This window comes from Gekko japonicus, unplaced genomic scaffold (assembly GCF_001447785.1).
Source record: "Gekko japonicus isolate JY-2015 unplaced genomic scaffold, Gekko_japonicus_V1.1 scaffold55, whole genome shotgun sequence".
NCBI classification, from domain to species: Eukaryota; Metazoa; Chordata; class Lepidosauria; order Squamata; family Gekkonidae; genus Gekko; species Gekko japonicus.
Window position 1 is genome coordinate 2,113,437 of NW_015160837.1, and position 22,940 is coordinate 2,136,376.

The 22,940-nt window shown below is 45.5% G+C and overlaps 1 protein-coding gene across 1 annotated transcript in view; it reads right to left on the reverse strand.

Annotated features, from left to right (window-relative positions):
* DTHD1 (death domain containing 1) overlaps nucleotides 1-22,204 on the reverse strand; it is a 41,807-nt gene extending 19,603 nt beyond the window's left edge. The window contains exons 1-5 of the mRNA XM_015418183.1: nucleotides 21,855-22,204; nucleotides 18,218-18,548; nucleotides 16,311-16,490; nucleotides 3,160-3,404; nucleotides 1,344-1,403 (exon numbers count right to left, since the gene is read on the reverse strand). Coding sequence (XP_015273669.1) covers nucleotides 1,344-1,403; nucleotides 3,160-3,404; nucleotides 16,311-16,490; nucleotides 18,218-18,548; nucleotides 21,855-22,204 — 1,166 coding nt within the window. The remainder of the gene's footprint in view (nucleotides 1-1,343; nucleotides 1,404-3,159; nucleotides 3,405-16,310; nucleotides 16,491-18,217; nucleotides 18,549-21,854) is intronic.
* Between the last annotated feature and the right edge of the window lie 736 nt (nucleotides 22,205-22,940).

Consider the following 22,940-nt stretch of genomic DNA (forward strand, 5'->3'; position numbering starts at 1 on the left):
CTTCCCACCGAAGTGGTCCCTATTTATCTACATGCAATTTCTTGCTTTCGAACTGCTAGGTTGGCAGGAGCTGGAACTAGAGACGGGAGCTCACTCCGTCATGCGGCACCTGGGTCTCGAACTGCTGAACTACTGACCTTTCACAGCCTGCAGTGCCATTTTGGGTTCTCGGGAACTAAAAAAATACTCAAACAACAAATCTGGGATACAGTGCTTAAAGCTGATAGAGCTCAGGCCGAAGGGAATCATAGGCAAAACTTTGTGCCAGAGAACTATCTTGATGCTTTAGGATTCCCCAAATTCTGCAGAGCTTTCACCCTAGCCTTTTTTATCTATCTGCCCTCAACACTACTGGAAGGGAGATATTCCCTACCCTCAACGTCTGTGTTCCTGCCAACTGAATGCAGTCAAAACAGTGGAACACGTGTTATTATATTGTCCATTTTATAAGGACATTCTTTCCACTTATCTTACCCCTACTCTTTCCAAGTGCTCAGGAAGATCTGAAAAATTCTAGACATCTCTCCTCCTTGCAGGCTGCTCCAATGAGACCACCTCTAAAGTGGTTAAATTCTATGCCGAGACCCTGTCCGTAAAAATGCAGGTATTCCAGACTTTCAAGTAACTTTTATGTATCATTAATTACAGCACAAAAAAGGTTACGGATTTTCATCTCTGTTTATTAATTTTACTTTTATACATAAACTCTGCTTTGTTGTTGACTGATCTGTCAATCGTAATAAATGCTGGTTGGTTGGTTGACTTAGGAGCACTGCTTTTTTCTACATTAACAGTTCTAAGAACATTTCCCTCCAATTAAGCCCCATTGAATAGACTTGAGTAGACCTGCTTAGGACTGCTCTCTAAAACATTTGTGTTTCGACTCAGAGAATTCCCTTCTATAAGCTATAGTTATGGGATAAGCTGTTCTATTGATAAATCAAAGGGATGGTCCTTTGTTTGAAGGATCTTGTATCATTTGCTAGTTGGTGATGAACAGTAGCTGTGTCTTTAATGACCACTAATAGCTAGTGTTTAACTAAAACAACCCCCTGGGTTGGATCCTATCACTGCCTTCAAACAAGTTGCGTCCTATGACTTTCTTGTACTAAATCTTCCTTCTCTCTGATGGACGAAGGCTTCCCGGATGGAGAGAGGCATTGAAGGGGGGCAGTTGGAAGATCCACCCCCCTTTGATCTGAAACCACACCACAAGCTAGGTGCAGGGATGCCATTTTTGGCAACAGCTCCATGTCAGCATAATACACACACTGAGCTTTAAATTTTGCAGTTATTTGATATAAGCGGTTATTATGGCTTTAGGCTTATTTGATGCAACTCACATGAGCTTTTTTAGGATATTCCGTACAGCTTGTAAGGGCAGGTTATTGTACGCTTTGCTTCTAAGATGCAAAGAAACAGCACACAATATGTTGTCGAAGGCAACCCAAACAGCACACACTTTTATGAGGATAGTGTGGTCAGCCATGGTCACATTATCTGCACATGAGACTCTCATAAAAGGCACACACTGATCCCTTTTAAAAGTGTGAGTTTTGCATATCGTACACACGGGGAACATTTTCCGCATCAGCTTGTAAACGTCTGCTATCAACCCTCCCAGGAAGATTCATATGAGACACTTTCCATTCAAAGCCTTATATGTCTCATTGTCATTCCATGTGAATTGAATGAAGCTCCTTCGATTCTGTCTGTTACAGTGGGAGACTGGGAATGCTATTTTAAAAGGGAAATCAGCCATCCTTACGCAATTGTCATCAGGACCTCCCCCAATTTTTTTTTTTAAACTACTATCCTAAACATGGGGGGGGGGAGAATCCTATTGAAGCAGAGAAACCTGTCAGCTTCACAAGAGATATGGGGCACTGTTACAATGGGGTGGACTCAACCATCCTCTAAGTAGCCTTCCTCCCACTTGAGTGGCTCTTTCCTCCAACAGAAGAGCCACTCTTCCTTCCTTCCTTTCTTTATTGACCCACCAGCCCAGCGGTTTTGGACAGAACCCTTCTTACCAATACCGTGCTCTATTTCCTTCCCCACATAGAAGCCCTGGCTGCCAGAAATTTGGTCACAGCCAAAGTAATAACAGAACTGCCACTTAAGTTGGAAGAAGACTCTTTAGACTGGAGGAAGACTTCAAACTTGAGTCAAAGGGAAAGGAGGGGTATCAATATTTCAATGAATAACCTTTGCTCATTGGAGTGGTTGGATAGGGGGTGGATCCACTCCAGTATCTGTTTAGTTACAGATATAAACGTTGAGCCAGGTGGGAAGCAAGCAGTATTGCTAACCCCAAAACAATAGCCAAGATCCTAAAGATGGAGTGCCCCAAGAGAGCTAAAAGGCCACCCGACAACCTCCTAATAAACTTTCCCGGTCAGCTCCATAGTTCTAACCGTTTGCTCTCTAATCAGTCAGTTCCAGTCAGTGACCAACACACTCCATCATTTTACATAAACACATCTGAATAAGACATAGGGGATAAAACCAACAGTGGCATTCTTCAATTAAACATCTGTGATTATAACATAGAAATAGAATAAAACAGACATACGGTTTGCTTCTTCATTCTTTACTCAGCACATGAATTTCTACTTTGTTAAATATTGTTGGCACACAGTTTTTGTTATCCCCCCCCCCCCGGAGGCTGGCACCCCTGGCACACAGGGGTGGGGAAATGCCCGCTATGAGGATGAATTGCCAGAAGAGTGGGGGATACAAATGGGCTGTATCTTGTTTTTGGCAGTGGCCTTATGTCAGGCAGAAGAAGAAGAGAAGGGATTGGATTTATACCCCGCCCTTCACTACCCAAAAGGTGTCTCAGAGCAGCTTACAAACTCCTTTCCCTTCCCCTCCCCACAACAGACACTCTGTGAGGTAGGTGGGGCTGAGAGAGCTCTGACAGAAACTGCTCTTTTTCAAGAACAGCTGTGCCAGAACTATGGCTTGCCCAAGGTCATCCAGCCAGGTGCAAGTGGAGGAGTGGGGAATCAAACCCGGTTCTCCCAGATTAGAGTCCGCGCACTTAACCACTACACCAAACAAGGAGCTCCATCCTCAGAATCAATGTCTGCAAAGATGGGCGCGGAATAGGCATGATACATAGTTTTCAATCGGATAGAAGTGATTCTTTCTCACCGAAAATGATGCACACTTGCACGCCGGTGTATAGAAGCACTAGTGGCTCTGCCATGGTCTGTCTCATCTCCGTCCCTCTTTTTTTCTGGATTTGGCGGACAGGGCAAAATAACCGTGACGGATTTGTTGAACGGCTGGGCTGATGGGTGCTGCAGATGTACCAGTGGGCTTGTAGACACTACCGAATGATACATGTCCTGCTTCATTTTTAACAGTGAAAGTATTGATGGCTCGATTGGCTGGACCTGTGTATGAAATATATTTTCACTTATTGGCCTAGCCCAGTTATCATACATTGACATTTACAGAAGAACATCAGCAGACAGTCCGTGGTCTCCGAAGGAGCTAACAGTCTAAAGTCCTGTCCAGGAAATAGTTCTGTTTGCAGAGCTCAGTTTCTAAAGGGGAATGCTAAGATTTCCAATCCCACTCTGAAAAATATCTTGCTGCCACAAATATTACAACAGACAACAGAGCCAGAGTGGTGAAGTGGCTGGATTGTCAAAACAGGATCTGGGTGGCTCGGGTTCAAACTCCCACTCCACCGTGGAAGCTCACTGGGTGACCTTGGGCCAGTCACACATTCTTAGCTGAACCTACTCCCCAGGGCTATTGTGAAGATAAAAGGGTTGGAACACTTTCCCTATGAGGGAAAGGTTAAAGCGTATAGGGCTCTTTACCTTGGAGAAACGACGACTGAGGGGAGACATGATTGAGGTTTATAAGATTATGCATGGGATAGAGCAGGTATCCATGAGGAACCTCATGGATCACTGCCTTGTCGTGGCGAGGGGGCTTGTGTAGTTCAGTGAAGCTGTGGGCTATGCCGTGAAGGGCCACCCAAGACGGACAGGCCACAGCAGAGGACTCAGACCAAGCGTGATCCCCTGGAGAAGGTAATGGCAACCCACTCCAGTATGTTTGCCAAGAAAACTCCATGGACAGTATCAAAAGGCTAAAAGATATGACGCCGGAAGATGAGCCCCTCAGGTCGGAAGGTGTCCAATATGCTGCTGAGGAAGAGCAGAGGGCAAGTACAAGTAACCCCAGAAAGAGTGAAGCGGCTGGGCCAAAGCCGAAAGGACGCTCAGTTGTGGATGTGTCTGATGGTGAAAGGAAAGTCCGATGCTGCAAAGAACAATACTGCATAGGGACATGGAATGTAAGATCTATGAATCAAGGCAAGCTTGATGTAGTAAAAAATGAAATGGCAAGACTGAACATCGATATCTTAGGAATCAGTGAACTAAAGTGGACAGGAATGGGCGAATTTAACTCAGAAGACCATTATATCTACTACTGTGGCCAGGAATCTCGTAGAAAAAATGGTGTGGCCTTTATAGTCAACAAGAGAGTGCAAAAGGCAGTACTGGGATACAATCTCAAAAATGACAGAATGATTTCTGTCCGATTCCAAGGCAAACCATTCAACATCACAGTAATCCAAGTCTATGCCCCAACCACTGATGCAGAAGAGGCTGAAGTGGACCGGTTCTATGAAGACCTACAACACCTCCTAGAACTAACACCAAAAAATGATGTCCTCATCATCATAGGGGACTGGAATGCTAAAGTAGGAAGTCAAAAGGTAACCGGAATAACAGACAAGTTTGGCCTTGGAAAGCAAAATGAAGCAGGGCAAAGGTTAACAGAGTTTTGTCAAGAGAACACACTGGTCATAGCGAACACCCTTTTCCAACAACCTAAGAGGCGACTCTACACATGGACATCACCAGATGGGCAACACCGAAATCAGATTGACTATATAATTTGCAGTCAAAGATGGAGAAGCTCTATCCAGTCAGTAAAAACAAGACCTGGAGCTGACTGTGGTTCAGATCATGAGCTACTCATTGCAAAATTCAGACTTAAACTGAAGAAAATTGGGAAAACCACGAGGCCATTCAGGTTTGACCTAGATCGCATCCCTGATGAATATACAGTAGAGGTGAAGAATAGATTCAAGGGTCTGGATTTGATAGATAGAGTGCCTGAAGAACTATGGACAGAGGTTCGTGACATCGTACAGGAGGCAGCAATCACCACCATCCCAAAGAAAAAGAAATGTAAGAAAGCAAAGTGGCTTTCTGATGAGGCTTTACAAATAGCAGAGGAAAGAAGGAAAGCGAAAGGCAAAGGCGAAAAGGAAAGATTTACCCAACTGAACGCAGATTTCCAGAGAACAGCAAGGAGAGATAAGGAGGCCTTCCTGAATGAACAGTGCAAAGTAATAGAAGAAAACAATAGAATGGGAAGGACTAGAGATCTCTTCAAGAAAATTGGAGAAATCAAGGGAGCGTTCCATGCAAAGCTGGCCATGATAAAGGACAAAAACGGTAGGGACCTAACAGAAGCAGAAGAGATTAGGAAAAGATGGCAAGAATACACAGAAGAACTATACAAGAAAGACCTCGATGTCCTTGACAACCACGATGGTATAATCACTGAACTCGAGCCAGACATCCTGGAATGTGAAGTTAAATGGGCCTTAGAAAGCATTACTAACAACAAAGCTAGTGGAGGTGATGGTATTCCAGCTGAGCTATTCAAAGTCTTAGAAGATGATGCTGTTAAAGTGCTGCACTCCATTTGCCAGCAAATTTGGAAAACGCAACAGTGGCCACAGGATTGGAAAAGGTCAGTATACATTCCAATCCCAAAGAAGGGCAATGCCAAGGAATGTTCAAACTATCGCACAATTGCACTCATATCACACGCTAGCAAGGTCATGCTCAAGATCCTACAAGCTAGGCTTCAACAGTACATGGATAGAGAACTACCAGAAGTACAAGCTGGGTTTCGAAGAGGTAGAGGTACTAGAGATCAAATTGCCAAAATTCGCTGGATTATGGAGAAAGCAAGAGAGTACCAGAAAAACATCTACTTCTGCTTGGCCCTTACATTTTATAACACACATGATTTTTAAGATGTGTCTTTTATTACCTGTGTTTTAATTCATTAACTGTCCTGGTGGCCCTTATGGGGGCAGAGAGGTGGAGTGTACGTTTTGTTAAATAAACAAACAAAAGTAAATTAAGTAAATGAATAAATACCTCTCTTTTGCCCGCACTTAGCAAATCTACCCAGATCTGTGGGCTTCAGGCAATGGGTCTGGAATGGATCCTAATCTAGGTCACGTGCTTCATTTCAAAACTCTTACGGGACCACCATTTGTTAAAGAGCTTTCTGCTAGTGCATATGCATAGAAAGCAAGGGAACCACACCTCTTGCCTCTGTTTACATACAAGCTGAGAGGAAAAGCAGGGCAGCAAGAGGAGGATCCTTGCAGGGCAGCAAAGGGAGTGGTGGGGAGGGATCCCCTATGGCTCCAACCCTTGTCATGTTCCTCAGTTCTCCCTAGTGTTCAGCATCTGTTGAACATTCCTAGCTTTTTTTGGTCTGCTGCCCACTGTCTAAGCTTCAGCACCAGTGAGGCCATAATGCTGGCTCCTTCTTGTCTTGTCATGTGACTATGACATCACATCCTTCTAGCTTAGCAGGTTTGGGCTGCTGCCTTTTGGTTAGCAGTGGGTCTGGAAAGGCCGAAGACCTCTGAGCTAGATAATATCCTAGAAAGGACTGGACTGGTCCCAAGGACCACCAGTTGCTGATCTCAAATGGACCATCACAGTATGCATAACTCCAGGTATATTTTCAATGCAACGTGTATTTCGTTCTACACTACCTCTACAGACTCCTTTACAACAGTTGTTGCCCTCTCCTGCAAATCGGGATAAAGGTGTTTCCTAAACATTTCATGCTACAGTTCCCCAGTTATATATGATTAAGGTCACTGGCTGAGCCAACATATGTAATGACTCAGTGTTGTGGCTACAGGCCATGAACCGATGTTCCGATGCACATGGAGGGGCTTCCCCATTTTCTGTGAGCAGGGAAATGGCTCAAGTGTTCAAAAGGGAATCCTCCATCTGTGCTCAGAGCACTTGCCCTTCCCTTCATAAATATGGCAGATGGGACAAAGTGCCCGGGGCTATCAGCAGCATGGAATTAGTGGCAACTTCTGTTCACTGTTTTTCTGCCTTCTGAATTAGTTACTCCCACTGTAGATCCCCTAATGGATTAATGTTAGTGAATCAGCCATTAAATAGTAGGGTTCTCTCCAGTTCCTTTCATCCTTTCATGGGTTTGGACTTTTTGTTCTTTGTAGCACTCTGCTCTTCCTTAATTCTGAGTTTTCGGTTTATTTGTGTCAAGCATTTTGATCCCACTTACCCCCACAACTAGAGAACAGTGTATTGGCTGCTGCTCTCTTCAAGCAGGCTTATGGGGGCAAATTAACAAGGAGAGTTTCTAAAATTATTTTTACAACTGGAGTATGTATAATTTACCATAGCTCTCTGCTCCTGTATTTCATTTGCATTTTGCCACCCCCTTCTGATACCCACATGTAAACCAAACAAATGTTGATGCCATAGTACATATGACTGCATCAAGATTCTTTTTGTGCAGTGTTTTACGGATGGTTACGTGCACTCCTGTACATTGGTAAAATGTCACAACCCAAAAGTCTGAAATGGAACTGTAGACATATAAGCCCATCAAGACTGCTGTTTTGTGGCCCACATCGACACATCAGTAATTCAGAGATGGGAAAAGATACAGATGAAATGAAGGAATTGAAAACTGATGGTTTAAAAGTGGGAATGGTAATTTAGAGGTCGGGGAAAATAAGATGAAATGAAGGAATGGAAATTTTGGCAAAATATGCAGGCACACCTTGCTGTACATAATTTGCAAAGATAAATTTAACTACAGCTAATTGCAAATGTCTCGGTTCCACTTTGGAAACAAGACCCAGTAAATCAGAACTCCAAAATCTGGGGAGAAATTTGTATAAAAATAATTTTAGCAGACAGACGATATAATCTGGAGGAGGAATGGTTCCCAAATGGTTTCTGGTCTGTCATTTCAGACAGAACCGTGTTAGAACCAGTTCCTTACTGGAATATATTTGTAATTTCACACACAAATGCTTCTGTCCCATTTAGGAAACGGGGCTGAAGCGTTTTACCTGTCAACCATTTCCAAGTAGTCTTCAGTTTCCTCTCCCAGTTCCGATGCACTTCTCCCCGCCGTTTTTTGCCCACGCAGGTGATCTCCAGCTTTTTTTTTAACGTTCGCTTTATAGTGCTATAGCACTATAACGGTATAACGCAACATCATTATATCAACCCCATTGGAATGCCTGGAGTGTTGTGTTATAGCGCTATAGCGCTCTAAAGCGAATGTTCACCAAAAAAAGCCAGAGATCGCCCACGTGGGTGAAAAACAGCGGGGGGAAAGTGGAGAAAAGCGGTGCAGTCTGAAATGGCAAACCGCTTCAGATCCAGCTCTTTACCAGAAGGGGAAAGCCATGTGTGAAATGGCAGCCCTATACTGGTTTACTCCACGACGGATCAAAAACGGCTTCAAAACGGGTTAAAAAGGGTAATGTGAAATTCCTCAAATTCTTGACCCTCACTTCCAATCCACATAAACACGACCTGTCTCTCCCCATTTTTCTTGATGTGAGGAATATTGGTTCTTTTCCCACAAAAATCGACTGATGACTCTTTGAAGAGGGGGAAAATGTGGAATTCTCCATTACTCGAGAGAAGAGACATCTAGAGAAGGAGCATTGTTTTGTCCGAAGAGGTTGTGGGTTATCCAGGCATGTCCTTTCTCACTCTAGTTTTTGGTGGCACCTCTCTGGCATACGCTGGCAAAGTGGTTCAGAAGGAGAAAGCAGGCAGAGAGACCAACACAGAGAAATGTGGGGCATAATTATTATTTCAGTCATTGCAGCTCAGGGATCCAAACAGTGCTCGAGAGGCGGGTCCAGAGGATGACAAACGGCAGAAATCCTTGTCCTCTCCAAACAGGTGGCAGTAGACCACTCCTAAAGGGACATTCCTTGAAAGGCAATAACTTTTCCAACCACCAGTTAGTGGGGAATCTGTTGTGCAGGGGCAAGATGCTCAACCAAGGATTTAGAGCCTATATTCAGATTTGCTTGGCTGATTTTATTTTGATAAATGGCCAGTATTAAAAACCTAGTGTGCAATTATTATATACAAAAATACATGTATTTATTAGAAAGATAGTTAAAAACATATAAGGGCCAAATGAAAGTCTCATTACAACGTACAAGTGACCTGAACAGCAGGGCCAAAACAAGTGACTTGACGTGTTTACGCCCCTTGGGGGCCTTCTTCAGAGGTCAAACAATTTGAGGTACAGATAGACACATATGACAATGTTACATGTAACATTTATGTATGTATGTATGTATGTATGTACGTACGTACTTGATTAATTTATATTCTGCACTCCCTGCCAGGATGTGTAAAACAGCTAAAACAGAATTAAATAAAATCACAAGAATATAATTATAAAACATAACGTAATATAACGTGCTAGTGCGATTCGTACATGATGGCGGGCATTAGCAGCATCCACAGGCATGCAGTCAGTTAGTTGTAGTCTGGGTTGTATCAGGTTGTTAATAATAATAATGTTAATACTGGTATTAATATGGGGGCCAGGGCCTCACTTTATTGGGTGCGGCTCCCTAGTTGGCCTGGTGGAAGAGCTCTGTTGGAGCCACCACTGAGAAGGCCCTGGCCCTCATTACAGCCAGCCTAGCTTTTCTGGGGCCCAGAAGGGCAAAATGATTTTGGGACCCTGATCACAGTGCTTTCTGGGGAACATGCGGGGAAAGGCAGTCCCTTAGGTATGTAGCAGGCCCGTAGCTAGGACCTTTCTAGTGGGGGGGCCCTGGGGAAAGTGGGGGGCCCGGAGGGTGTGTCCCTCATCATCTTTGGGTGGGGGGGAGGGGGAGCAGAGGATCGGGGAGGGGGCCCACAAAACCCGTGGGGGCCCCGGGCCCTGTGGGCCCCATGCGAGCTACGGGCCTGCTCCCCCGGTTACTCCTGACCATATAGGGCTTTAAAGGTAAGAACCAGCACTTTGAACTGAATTCGGTATGCTATTGGCAGCCAGTGCTGTGCTTTTAGCGCAGGCTGGATGTGCTCCCACATAGGGAGGCCCAACAACGGCCTGGCCGCTGCATTCTGCACCAGCTGCAGCTTCCGGATTTGGGACAAGGGCAGCCCCATGTAGAGAGCATTACAGTAATCCAATCTCAAGGTGACCATAGCATGGATCACTGTTGCCAGGTCATTGCGTTCGAGGAAGGGAACCAACTGTCTAATCAGCCAGAGGTGAAAAAAGGCTGACTTCGCAATGGCTGCTACCTGGGCTTCCATCCTTAAGGAGGCATCCAGGAGCACTCCCAAACTCCTAACCTCTGGTGCTGGGACCAATGGTGCCCCATCGAACATCGGGAGTGGGATGCCTACCCTCAGATCGCTCTGACTCAGGCACAGAACCTCTGTCTTTGTCAGATTCAATTTCAGCCAACTCAGTCTATGCCAACCAGCCACAGCTTTCAGCACCAGGTCCAGATCTTCCAGGCTAGAGTCAGATAGAGCTGGGTGTCATCTGCATATTGGTGACACCCTAGCCCATACTTCCAGGCAAACTGGGTAAGGGGGCACATATAGATGTTGAGTAGCATCGGGGAAAGCACCGCCCCTTGGGACACACCGCAAACTAGCGGGTGCCTTTGGGACAGCTGTTCCCCAACGGCCACCATTTGTCCCCAACCCTGGAGGAATGAGGAGAGTGTCTAGCTGTACCTCAAATTACTTTGCAATGAGGCTTTCATTGGGCTCCTATATGTTTTTAACTTTCTTTCTAATAAATACATGTAGTTTTGTATATTTATTTATATTTATTTATTACTTTGATTTGATATTCCGCCCTAACCCCCATGGGGGTCTCTGGGCGGTTTACATGTGGGGTGCTAGTCACATTGAACCCTAACTAAGGCCACATTGATTCTATGGGTGGGGCTGCCTACCGGCACCCAAGTGGAGGCTGATGTCTCTTCGGCTGTTCTTTTTCGGCTCCATTCCCGGCAGCTAGTTGTTCTTTTCCTGGCGCTTAGGCAGTCAGGCAGTCTGATACACAGGTGACGTCCTCCTCCGGTCTGGCTGCGTCCTTCAGGCTCCGCCGTGCCTTTGGATGACGTCGCCGTGCCTCTGCTGATGACAGCCGCCTGCTGTTTCTGCCGCTGGCCACCAGGGATCACTCCTTTCCGGCTCTGCTGCTACTGCTCACTGCCGCCTCGACGCCATGCCGCTACCTCTGGTATGCTGCTGCAGCCGATGTCCTGCTGCAGCCGCCGCCGTCGTTGCCTTCCACGCACCTCCGTAGAGGAGGGTGCCCCCTACCCTTCTAAGGGTAGGTTCCCATTTATCTACTCGCCGTCAGTTACTTCAGCTTTCGAACCACTGGGTGGGTGGGAGCTAGGACTAGGGTCAAGAGCTCACCCCGACTGCGGTGGGATTCGAACAGCCAAAGTGGCTGCTCAAGAGTTGTTAAAGCAGGCGTTTTACCGCCTGCACCACCGCTATACACTAGGTTTTTAATATTGGCCCTTTATCAGGCTTCTTTCTTACCCTTCTGGTTCTTGATTCCAGGTATTCGGTCAGGTTTGTCTTCCCCTCCCTGTGTCTCACTGATTTTAATCTGACCTGGCTTTGGGACTGAAACAGCCTGTTTTTGCAGAGAGTATAACAAGCACATCATAATACTGCTGGTATTCTTCTGGGCAGGTCAGTGGCTTCAGTAGAATCAACCATGGCACTCTCCTTGGAAACGTATCTGGCTCGGGGGCTGAAGGCATTGTGCTCTAGTGGTTATTCTTCTTATCTACTGCGTCAACTCTAGAGGATGATGCTAGAAGACTCTGAGCTATGGTATTTATACTATGGGGTTCTGCAGAAATCTATTTTGTCCCCTATGCTATTAAACGTCTACATGAAACGACTAGAAGTGCTGTCTGGAGATTCTGAGGTGAGATTGTATGTGGAGGACGCTCACCTCTATATATTATTCCAGAAGAACTGTGGATGACCTGAACAGATGCCCAGAGTAAGAAGGGCTAATAAACCGAAGGTTAGCCTAGATGGGGTCTGCGGTGGCTCAGAGGTTAAGACACTGAAGCTGCAGATCGGAAGGTCTGTAGCTCAGCAGTTCGAGACCCGAGTGCCACGTGACGGAGTGAGCTCCCGTCTCTGGCCCTAGCTCCTGCCAACTTAGCAGTTCAAAAGCAAGAAATTGCAAGATAAATAGGTACCTCTTCAGTGGGAAGGTAACAGTGTTTCGTGCACCTCAGCATTTAGTCATGCCAGCCACATGACCATGGAAACGTCTTCGGACAGCACTGGCTCTTCAGCTTGAAAACGGAGATGAGCACTGCCCCCTAGAGTCGGATTCGACTGGCTTTTCAGCAAGGGAAACCTTAACCTTTACCTTTTACAACCTAGATGAGATGGAGGTACTGTTTTGAGGAGCTGAATAGATAATGGTGTTATTCAATTGGTTCTGGCCGGTGGCTTCACTTCTCCGGAAAGATCAAGTCCGCAGCTTACTGATACTTCTCAAAGCAGCTTTGAAAATGGAGGTTCAAGTGGCAGGCATTATATAACACATCAGCTTCATTTGGTATGCTGGGGAAGAGATGATCTGGCCACAGTGATTTGAAACTTCAACTGATTCAGAATATGGTAGCTGTTGAACCATCTTCACTGGCTCCAGGATTTCTGTCCTGCTCTTTGACCTACATAAGTCCAGGGCTATTTTTGGGCAGGAACGCACAGGAACGGAGTTCCGGCTGGCTTCCAAGTTGGCCATGCCCAGCAGGAACTCATTAGCATAATAGGCCACACCCAACATCAGAAACTCATTAGGATTGGCTACATTAGGGGTGCGTGGCCTAACATGCAAAGGAGTTCCTGCTAAAAAAAAGGCCCTGGGTTTTGACAACAAACAAGGTAAACAGAATAAGAAGCAAAAGGTGGGTGTGGCTGGATGAGCACACTTCTGGTAACATGGGGGTGTGGCCTAATATGCCAATGAGCTGTGCTGTCAGGGGTGTGACCTAATATGCTAATGAGTTTCTGCTGTTGGGTGTGGCCTATTATGCTAATGAGTTCCTGCTGGGCTTTTTCTACCAAAAAAGCCCTCCATAAGTCTATGAAAAGGGTATCTAAAGGACTTCCTTCTCCCAGAGGAACCTGTCCTAGACCATCCTCTAAATCCACTGCCCAGGTGTGTCCAACTTCAGGTGTGAGGTGGATGCTTACTGGAGTGAGGACTATTTATGTGGCAGTGCCCTCCTTTGGAACTCTCTACCTAGGATTGCTTCCCTGGTAATGACATTGTTAGCATTTCAGTGCAAAGCCAAGTCTGGTTCATTCAAAATCTTAACAATAATCAGTTTCAATGCTTTTTAAAACTGCTGCTGGAATCTGAGTATATACTGCTGATTCATTTTATTTTATTTTATATGGCTATTCTAGTGGCTGGGGCTTTTTAAATGGATGCTGTAAATCTTTTTGGAAGTGGAAATGATAGGCATTGTATAGAAAATTGCTGTATTCTAAAGAGGTTAGTCAGTCCATTTTTCTTCCAGGAAGCATATAGCCATCCAGGTTGCTTGTCTTAAATGACTCTTCAACATTCTGCAGTGTGTAGAAAGCCTTAATGATAGTTTCCTAAGCTTTTGCTGCCACCCAGGGATGAAATGAATGACAGCTTCATTTTGATTTCCAGAATTCTTCACCAGCTGCTAAAAGCTGGTTGCTGCAGAGGCTTAATGAAATGCTTTTGCTCATAAAAGAGTTCCTTCTAGCAGCCTTTAAGATCCCGTTAGCACGTCTGCAAATAAGATAGGAGACCAAGTCCTATAAGGAAAGGTTGAAAGAGCTGGGTATGTTTAGCCTGGAGACGACTGAGAGGTGATATGATAACCATCTTCAAGTGCCTGAAGAACTGTCATCTAGAGGATGGTGCAGAGTTGTTTTCTGTTGCCCCAGAAGGTCAGACTAGAACCAATGGGTTGAAATTAAATCAAAAGAATTTTCGGCTAAACATCAGGGAGAACTTCCTGACAGAGCGGTTCCTCAGTGGGACAGGCTTCTTCGGGAGGTGGTGGGCTCTCCTTCTTTGGAGGTTTCCAAGCAGGGGCTAGATGGCCATTTGACAGCAATGCTGATTCTGTGAACTTAGGCAGATCACAAGAAGGGAGAGCAGGAAGGGTGGCATCAGTACTTAGTTCTTGTGGCCCTTTCTTACACACTCAGGGAAATGCTGATTGCCACTTTGGGGTCAGCAACCAATTGTTCTCCAGGCCAGTTTGGCCAGGGATCCTGGAGGTTTTTTTAAATTTTTTGTCCTCTTCTGGGCATAGACCCCAGGCAGGGGTCACTGGGGGTGTGTTGTTGTTGTTCAGTCGCACAGTCGAGTCTGACTCTTCACGACCGCATGGACAAGATCTCGCCAGGCCCTCCTGTCTTCCGTCGTGCTCTGTAGTTTGCTTAATTTCAAGTTCGTTGCCTCGATAACACTGTCTTAACCATCTCATCCTTTGCCATCCCCGTCTTCTTTGACCTTCAATCTTTCCCAGCATCAGGGTCTTCTCCAGGGAGTGCTCCCTTCTCATTTGGCCAAAGGATTTGAGCTTCAGCTTCAGTATCTGGCCTTCCAGGGAATAGTCAGGGTTGATTTCTTTTAGGATTGACGGATTTGATCTTCTTGCAGTCCAAGGGACTCTCAAGAGTCTTCTCCAGCACCATAGTTCAAAAGAATCTATTCTTCGGCGCTTGGCCTTCCTTATAGTCCAACTCTCACAGCCATAGAGTACTACTGGGAATACGATTGCTTTGACCATGTGGACTTTTGTTGGCAGGGTGATGGCTCTACTTTTTATTATGCTGTCTAGGTTTGCCATTGCTTTCCTCCCAAGGAGCCGGTGTCTTTTAATTTCATGGCTGCAGTCACTGTCTGCAGTGATCTTGGATCCCAGGAACGTGGAGTCTATCGCTGCTTCCATGACTTCCGTTTGCCAAGGAGTGATGGGGCCGGCACCCTGCTTATTTAATTTATATGCAGAGTACTTCATGCGAAATTCCGGCCTGGATGAATCAGAAGCCGGAATTAAGACTCCCGGGGAAAACATCAACAACCTCAGATATGCAGACAATACCACTCTGATGGCAGAAAGTGAAGAGGACCTAAAGAGCCTCTGCTAAGGGTGAAAGAAGAGAGCGCAAAAGTTGGCTTGAAACTGGTGTGTGTGTGTGTGGGGGGAGGTATTTGTGAATTTCCTGCATTGTTCAGAAGATTGGACTAGAAGATCCTGGAGGTCCTTTCCAACTCTATGAGTCTAAGATACCTTTGGGGAGCACAGAGCTTATGTGGTAAAGGTAAAGGTTCCCTTGCTCGAAAGCCAGTTGAGTCCGACTCTAGGGTTGTGGTGCTCATCTCCCTTTCAAAGCCGAAGAGCCAGCGCTGTCCGAAGACATTTCCGGGGTCATGTGGCCGGCATGACTAAACACCAAGGCGCATGGAACGCTGTTACCTTCCCACCGAAATGGTACCTATTTATCTACTTGCAATTTCTTGCTTTCGAACTGCTAGGTTGGCAGGAGCTGGAACTAGAGACGGGAGCTCACTCCATCATGCGGCAACTCGGGTCTCGAACTGCTGAACTACTGACCTTCCACAGCCTGCAGCCTGCAGTTCAGTGTCTTAACCACTTGAGCCACCGCAGCTCCAATCCTTAATTTAAAGCTTGTGTTTCCCTTTTTATTTGACTGTGGGGAGTTGGGGTCTAAATATTCTATAGGAAAGGCCAGAGTGGGGGACTGTATACTCTTCAGTCCAGAAGGCAGGTGCCTCACAGTCTTTCTCCTCCCCCTCACCCATAGCCGCCCCAGAAGTCTTCCACTAACTCATTATTTGTGACATCCGAATGGAAGCACTGTAATAAGTGGAGGTTAGTTTCTAAGGTTAATGCTGGTTAAAAATCTGTTACTGGGAAGGATGCTCACTTTATAATTTGGACATAGTAGTGACTAATAATCTGTATTCTACTGAATGCTGTGAATTGTTAGAACAAGTGTTTGCTTCTGTAGTCAGTCCAATCGGCATGTCTATGCAACAGTCATACCTCCCCCCCCCCTCCAGTGAACCATATTTTTTCATTCCCAAGGACGATGTCAAATACCTTTCAAGATTACCTTTAAATGCATTGTGACGCAAGAATCGAAAGTTGACAGAGGGAAGTCAAATGAAATTCTGGGATCCATGCTTAGTTTTCGTGACAGGCCTTCCCTGGGAATGGTGAGTGTTTCCAGCTTTAAGCCCGAAACCACAGAAAAGGTACCGAGCTGGCTGGTTTTGATCTCAGCAAATGACCCCTGCATGAAGCAAAAGGAGGAAAGTTGGTATAACAGTGCTCCAGTACAATACGTAGGGGCCGCCGCTGCCGCTGCCACCATTACCATCAACGGTGGTAAGAACATCGAAGCTGGGAGTGTCCTCGAACGTAGTGCTACTAGAATGCTGCAATGAGTACAGCAGACGGACTCGGACCATTTCTGGACAATGATGCCATCATTTTTTAACAACCTAAGACCGCCTGATAAAAAGAAGCACTTTATTGTTTATTGTTGATTGTAATGTTGTTGGATTTTATTGGTTTTTATGTGATTTTATGTTCGGGCTATGCCCCTTGTAAGCCGCCCTGAGCCCGCTTGCGGGGAGGGCGGGGTAAAAATACTTAAATAAATAAATAATAAATAAATACATTACCTATGCATTTTGTGTATCTGTTTGGGATTCTCTTGCTGGATGTCTTGCCGGAAGAGTTGGTGCGAGGGTCAACGTGGCGCCCCATTAGCACTGTGACACCTGCCAAAACCTTTTCTGGCACCCACCAAAGCGTTTTAAGGCAATGGGTGTGGCCAGGTAGGGCTTTTGCCCAGCAAGGCTTCTGATTGGCTGTTGGAGATCAGATTGACTGTGCAGATTAAAATGTTGCTTTGGCAGCAGCTGCCACCACAGCACAAAGATCTACACTGCGTTACTGATGCTAAGCTGTGACGATCACTTTGTGGATGGCTCCACCTCCTCCAGCAGCCATTTTGTGGCAGCCATTTTGTTGCCTGGACCACCACATTGGGTTGGAATTCCAAACGAGCCTGCAGACTTTAAAAGGTTGGAGCACCCTGAGTTAGCGGAATGGTGGAGGTGGGTTGGGAAATAATGTATTATTGCATGAAAGACTGGTGGACACTTTCTTCATTACATTAATCATATAGAAACAACTTAAGTAGCATTTCTATTATACCTTTCCACACCACTGCTGTAAAACATAGTACGATTCATGGTTTTTCTTGGTTGCGTGAAGAGTTTCTGTACCAGTGCTGAATTTTTTTGGATGGCATCTGGCACTGAAAGGGAAACTCTCCAAGTGAATTTTAAGAACCGTGTGATAAAAGGAAGATATAGGAAGATATACATTATGAATGTATCATGGACTTCTTGTTTCATGCTGAGAGCTCTGTGCAGTACAACTGTCCTACTGTAGTTCAGGCAGGGCTCTATTTGTAGAAAAAGCCCAGCAGGAACTCATTAGCATAATAGGCCACACCCAACAGCAGAAACTCATTAGCATATTGGGCCACACCCCTGACAGCACAGCTCATTAGCACATTAGGATGCACCCCCATGTTACCACAAGTGTGGTCATCCAGCCACACCCACCTTTTGCTTGTTATTCTGTTTACCTTGTTTGTTGTCAAAACCCAGGGCCTTTTTTTGTAGCAGGAACTCCTTTGCATGTTAGGCCACACACCCCTAATGTAGCCAATCCTAATGAGTTTCTGCTGTTGGGTGTGGCCCATTATGCTAATGAGTTCCTGCTGGGCGTGGCCAATTTGGGAGCCAGCCGGAACTCCGTTCCTGTGCGTTCCTGCCCAAAAATAGCCCTGCGTTCAGGGGATGCAATGATTCTGATTTTCACCAAATTCAATGTGCTGATTTTTAAATAAGTCCATCTAAAGCCTCCTGCATGTTCATGTAAAGCTCTCAAACTTAACATTGTCCCTAAAACTTTTGTTGTAGACGGTGACAGTCGACCAACCTTGTGGTTTCCTTGGTGCCCTTCCAAAGAAACTGGAGTTAAATAACTCGACTGAAAGTTCATGTCAGTCACCTTCACCATAATGTCTTTGTACATTCCTCGGTAACGTGAGTTAAACGGGATGACCATGGTAACTGGAGGCAGAATGGTTGGCCCATTCTGCAGGAACTCGGTGCTGATGACGTTGCTGACCAGTTCTTCGGCATCATCTACCACCAGGGAACTTAAATCATTGACAGCCCTGATTACTAGGTTTTCTAGAATGGCACGTGGGGCTGTAATGCAACAGGCTACTTCAGGCTCACTGCTGTCCTTCACTTCCACAAGAAATCTGCAGACAAAAACACAACATGGAGGGAGTGAAAAAAGCAATCCCCACTATCTACTTTTGTAAAGCACAGGGAGATTCATGAATAAACATTCTATTTACAAATCTTAGCAGGTTTTCAGACAAAAAGCATATAATAGGTATGGCATGCTTTAAGCTTGAACAGCCTCATCTAGGGCTCTTCCGCATTCTTGTTTTTGTTGCTTGTGTGTCCATATTGCCTTGGGTTTTTTTTTTGTTTTCTGCACATGTTTTGCTCCCTCTAGTGGCTGTTTTGATATTACATTGCTGTATCTCTGGCTATTTCTGTGCCAGAGGGATGGAAACAACCACCAGAGGGAGCAAAACATGTGCAGGGGAAAAAACAACCCAAAGCAATATGGACACACAAATGACAAAAACAAGAACGAGGAAGAGCCCCAGTTGGCACCAAGCATACTCCAAATTAGGGTTCTATGCAAAAATCTCCCTAACTGGAGAAGGAACTGAGTAACTGGGCACTAGCTAGGTGTAGAATTCCCCTGCCGGACAACAGTCTTGGCTGTGCTTGCATAGTCCTTTTTTTAAAAATGCCAGGCTCGGTATTGAATTGTGCTATTTATTGAAATTATGGTGCTGGAAAAGACTCCTGAGAGTCCACTGGACTGCAAGGAGATCAAATCAGTCAATCCTAAAATAAATCAACCCTGACTGTTCCCTGGAAGTCGAGATAATGAAACTGAAGCTCAAATGCTTTGGCCACCAAATGAGAAGGGAGCACTCACTGGAGAAGACCCTGATGCTGGGAAAGATTGAAGGTCAAAGAAGAAGGGGACAGCAAAGGATGAGATGGCTAGACAGTGTGATAGATGCAACGAACCTGAAACTGAGCAAACTCCAGAGGATGATGGAAGACAGGAGGACCTGGCATGATATGGTCCATGGGGACATGAAGAGTTGGACTCAACTGTGCGACTGAACAACAAAATGTATTGAAAAATGTGAAAAATTGTATGGAGGGCTCTTTGTTGTTGGTGTAATAGAAATGCTAGTAATTGCTTCACAGATCTATAACAACAAAAAGCCACCTACAGGTTGAAGATACACCCGCTCTCACATACAGCAATGCTCCTGTGATCCCCAAACAGGTGACCGAATAATAAAACTTCCATCTACAGTGATCTGTATAGAATCGTATTCTCCTCCCATTTTGTCCCGCCCACCAGCCAAGATCTGTCTCATGAGCCGTGCTCCTGTGCCCCTGCCTTCAGAGGTGAGGCAAGTGGCAATCAGAGACAGGGCTTTTTCAGTGGTAGCACCTTAGTTATGGACTGCCCTACATTGCTTTCTTTTAGGCGCCAGGCTGAAATGTTTCTGTCCACCCACGCTTTGAATTTAGGGGTCGTTCTTCTAACACTATTTTAGTGTGGAGTTATTCTAAGCTGTCAGTTGTCTCTTTTTATTATCTTAGTTTTTATGCTGGGATGGGTTTTTAATGCTGGATTTTAATTAGTATCCTCTCAGGTTTCGTTTTCATTGCTTTTTTTGTCAGCTGTTTAAGTCAGGGGAGAGGCAGCATTATTTTTTGTTTCTAAATAAATAAAGTCCTGTCTAAACTGCCCCGGGGTGTCGGTAAAATGCCATCTCCCATGGCTTCCTATAAGAGATGGATGTTAAGAACATAAGAACATAAGAGACGCCAATGTTGGATCAGGCCAAAGGCCCATCCAGTCCAACACTTTGTCACACAGTGACCAAAAATACCAGGTGCCATCAGGAGGTCCATCAGTGGGGCCAGGACATTAGAAGCCCTCCCACTGTTGACCCCCCCCCCAAGTACCAAGAAGACAGAGCATCACTTGCTCCAGAGTCCCTATCTATACCGTGTGGCTAATAGCCACTGATGGACCTCTGCTCCATATGCTTATATAATTCCTGTTAAGGCACTGCTCAATAACCCAACATCCTGCCTTGTGACTTATTCTTGGTATCATGAGGGAATATAAAAGAACAAAGATCCTGCATGAGGTCAAACCTCTCCAAATGGTTATAGGCTGCCTGAGGCTCCAATGCAACGGACATTGTCCTTGTAGTAGGAATTCCTTTGCATATTAGGCGACACACCCCTAATATAGCCAATCCTCCAAGAGCTCACAGAGCTCTTCTTACAGGGGCTACTGTAAGCTCTTGGAGAATTGGCTACATTAGGGGTGTGTCGCCTAATATGCAAAGGAGTTCCTGCTACAAAAAGAGCCCTGGCCCGGTTTTCAGCCTGTACCATGGTTTTAGCCAGGGGTCATTTCGTAGAAAAAGAGGTGCAGGAGCTCATTAGCATAACTCATTAGCATAACTTATTTGCATATGACACACCCCCTGACATCACCGGAAGTGTGTCAGAAGGCAACACCCACCGCTCAGGCTCCAGTGTACTCTTTTGGATTGCAAGCTATGGGGGGGGGGGACGTGAAGATCTGTCCTCACAGAGGAGGGAGAGCTTGTACCTGAATAAAACTTGGCCTTAAAGGTGCCACTGGACTGTTTTGGACTGGGGGGCTGGGGGGGAGCTCTGCAACTTACCTGGCTGCTTCTTGCTCTGACTGAGGGCTGCTGGGAGCAGGGGGTGGGGCTTGTTGCATGTGCCCACCCCCTGGGCTCTTTACTGCCGGAGCTCCGCTCCTGTGCGCTCCTGCAGGAAATGACGCCTGGTTTTAGCTCTATTGTAGCACGAGTTCCTGAGATTTTTAAGCCTGGCTGTTAGTTTTCATTCATGTCTCACCTGAAGAGTTTATAGGCTGGATCATAAGGTGTCATTCTGCTGGCATGGCAGCATTGGTGGAGGAAGAAAGGGTAATTTTTTTGACAATTCTCCCCTCCCACAAGAGACCCTCCACTTTGCCTTGTTTGACCCCTCGCTACAGAATTTTGAGTGGTTCAATATTCCACTGCAAGAGGGGGAAGGCAGGGAACTCATGGCCTGCATGTGGATTCTGATTTGGAGAATGAGGTTTGGTTCCCCACTCCTCCTCCACGTGAAGTCTGCTGGGTGACCTTGGGCCAGTCACAGTTCTCTCAGAACTTTCGCAGCACCACCTACCTCACAAGGTGACTGCTGTGGGGAGGGGAAAGGAAGGCAATTCTCAAAGCCCCTTTGAGACTCCTTAAGGTAGAGAAGATCAGGGTATGAAAACCAACTCTTCTCTTCTTCTTTTCTGCACTGGTGATGCTTTGGGCCCAGCCCTATCTCTTCATTAGTTTGTTGTGCATGACCTTGACTAGATCTTCAGGATGGGGGAGGGGCATATGATTTTTAAAAAATCAATTTGCTCTTACTCTTTCGTCATCCAGTCACTCTGACTCTCCTCTTCCTCTGACCTCCCACTGAACAGTTTAGCAGTATTGGTCGGATCAATGTCTTCTAGCTCCGTAGATCCAAATTCACCTTCTCGATTGCTTTGGCCACTTTCATTACTTTTCTCCTTTGGGTTGACATCTCTCTCCTTCCTGCTTCGTTTGGCTTTCCGCCGGCGCTTCCCGTTTCCTGTCTGCTTTGGGACTTCCTTCCTCTCCATCTGTTTTTCTAGGTCGGGAATCTTCCCTAGACGTTCTCCGGGGATCTTTTCCAGCTTTATGGATGCAGTTACATCTTCCTCACTGTTTCCTGGAATGTCTTCTAAGTCCATGTTTTCTGGGGGGTTCTTAGCTGAAGATCTCATTATATGAGAAAGTTTTCTGTTGCCCTTGTCTGACACTGCTTCATTTTCTGTGAATGATGTATATTTCTGATCGGGTCCAGGTATCTTTTCATTTAGGGATGTAACAGTTTCAGTTTCCATTGCTTCATTTTCTGTTAGCTGGGCTCTGTTTTCCTCTTGATGAGTTGAGGAAGGTTCATGGTATGGCTGACTTACGCATGGCAGCATTTGCCCATCAGTGAATGTCTGTTTTTCATCTTCATGTTGAGACTTCCCAGATATACATGGGAGAACCTGCACTTTCTCCATTTTTTTATAGTTCATTTCGGAAAGTTTATCTTGTGCCTCTCCAAGGCGTCCGAGAGTACGCAATATGTTTTTCCTTAATTCCAGAAGCCAGTCTGGGAGGTTGCTTCCCTCTGAAGAAGAAGCAAATAAAGATTCCTTTTTAAACTTTTAATTTTTAACGGTTCAGAACATTCTTCAATATAGCTTGACCAAAGATCATGACATCCGTGAGTCATAACACAGGATGTTACAACACAGCAATAGATGAAGAATTTCACCAGGTCAATCAAAGGCAGCAAAAATTGGCTAACATAAAGTACATTATTTATATCACAGACTCACAGTATTTCATATAACGTGGAATATTACAAGTCCACTTTAGAGAGAGATGCCTTAATCTTTCAGGGCATCTTCCAGATCTCTTATTTGAGTCAAC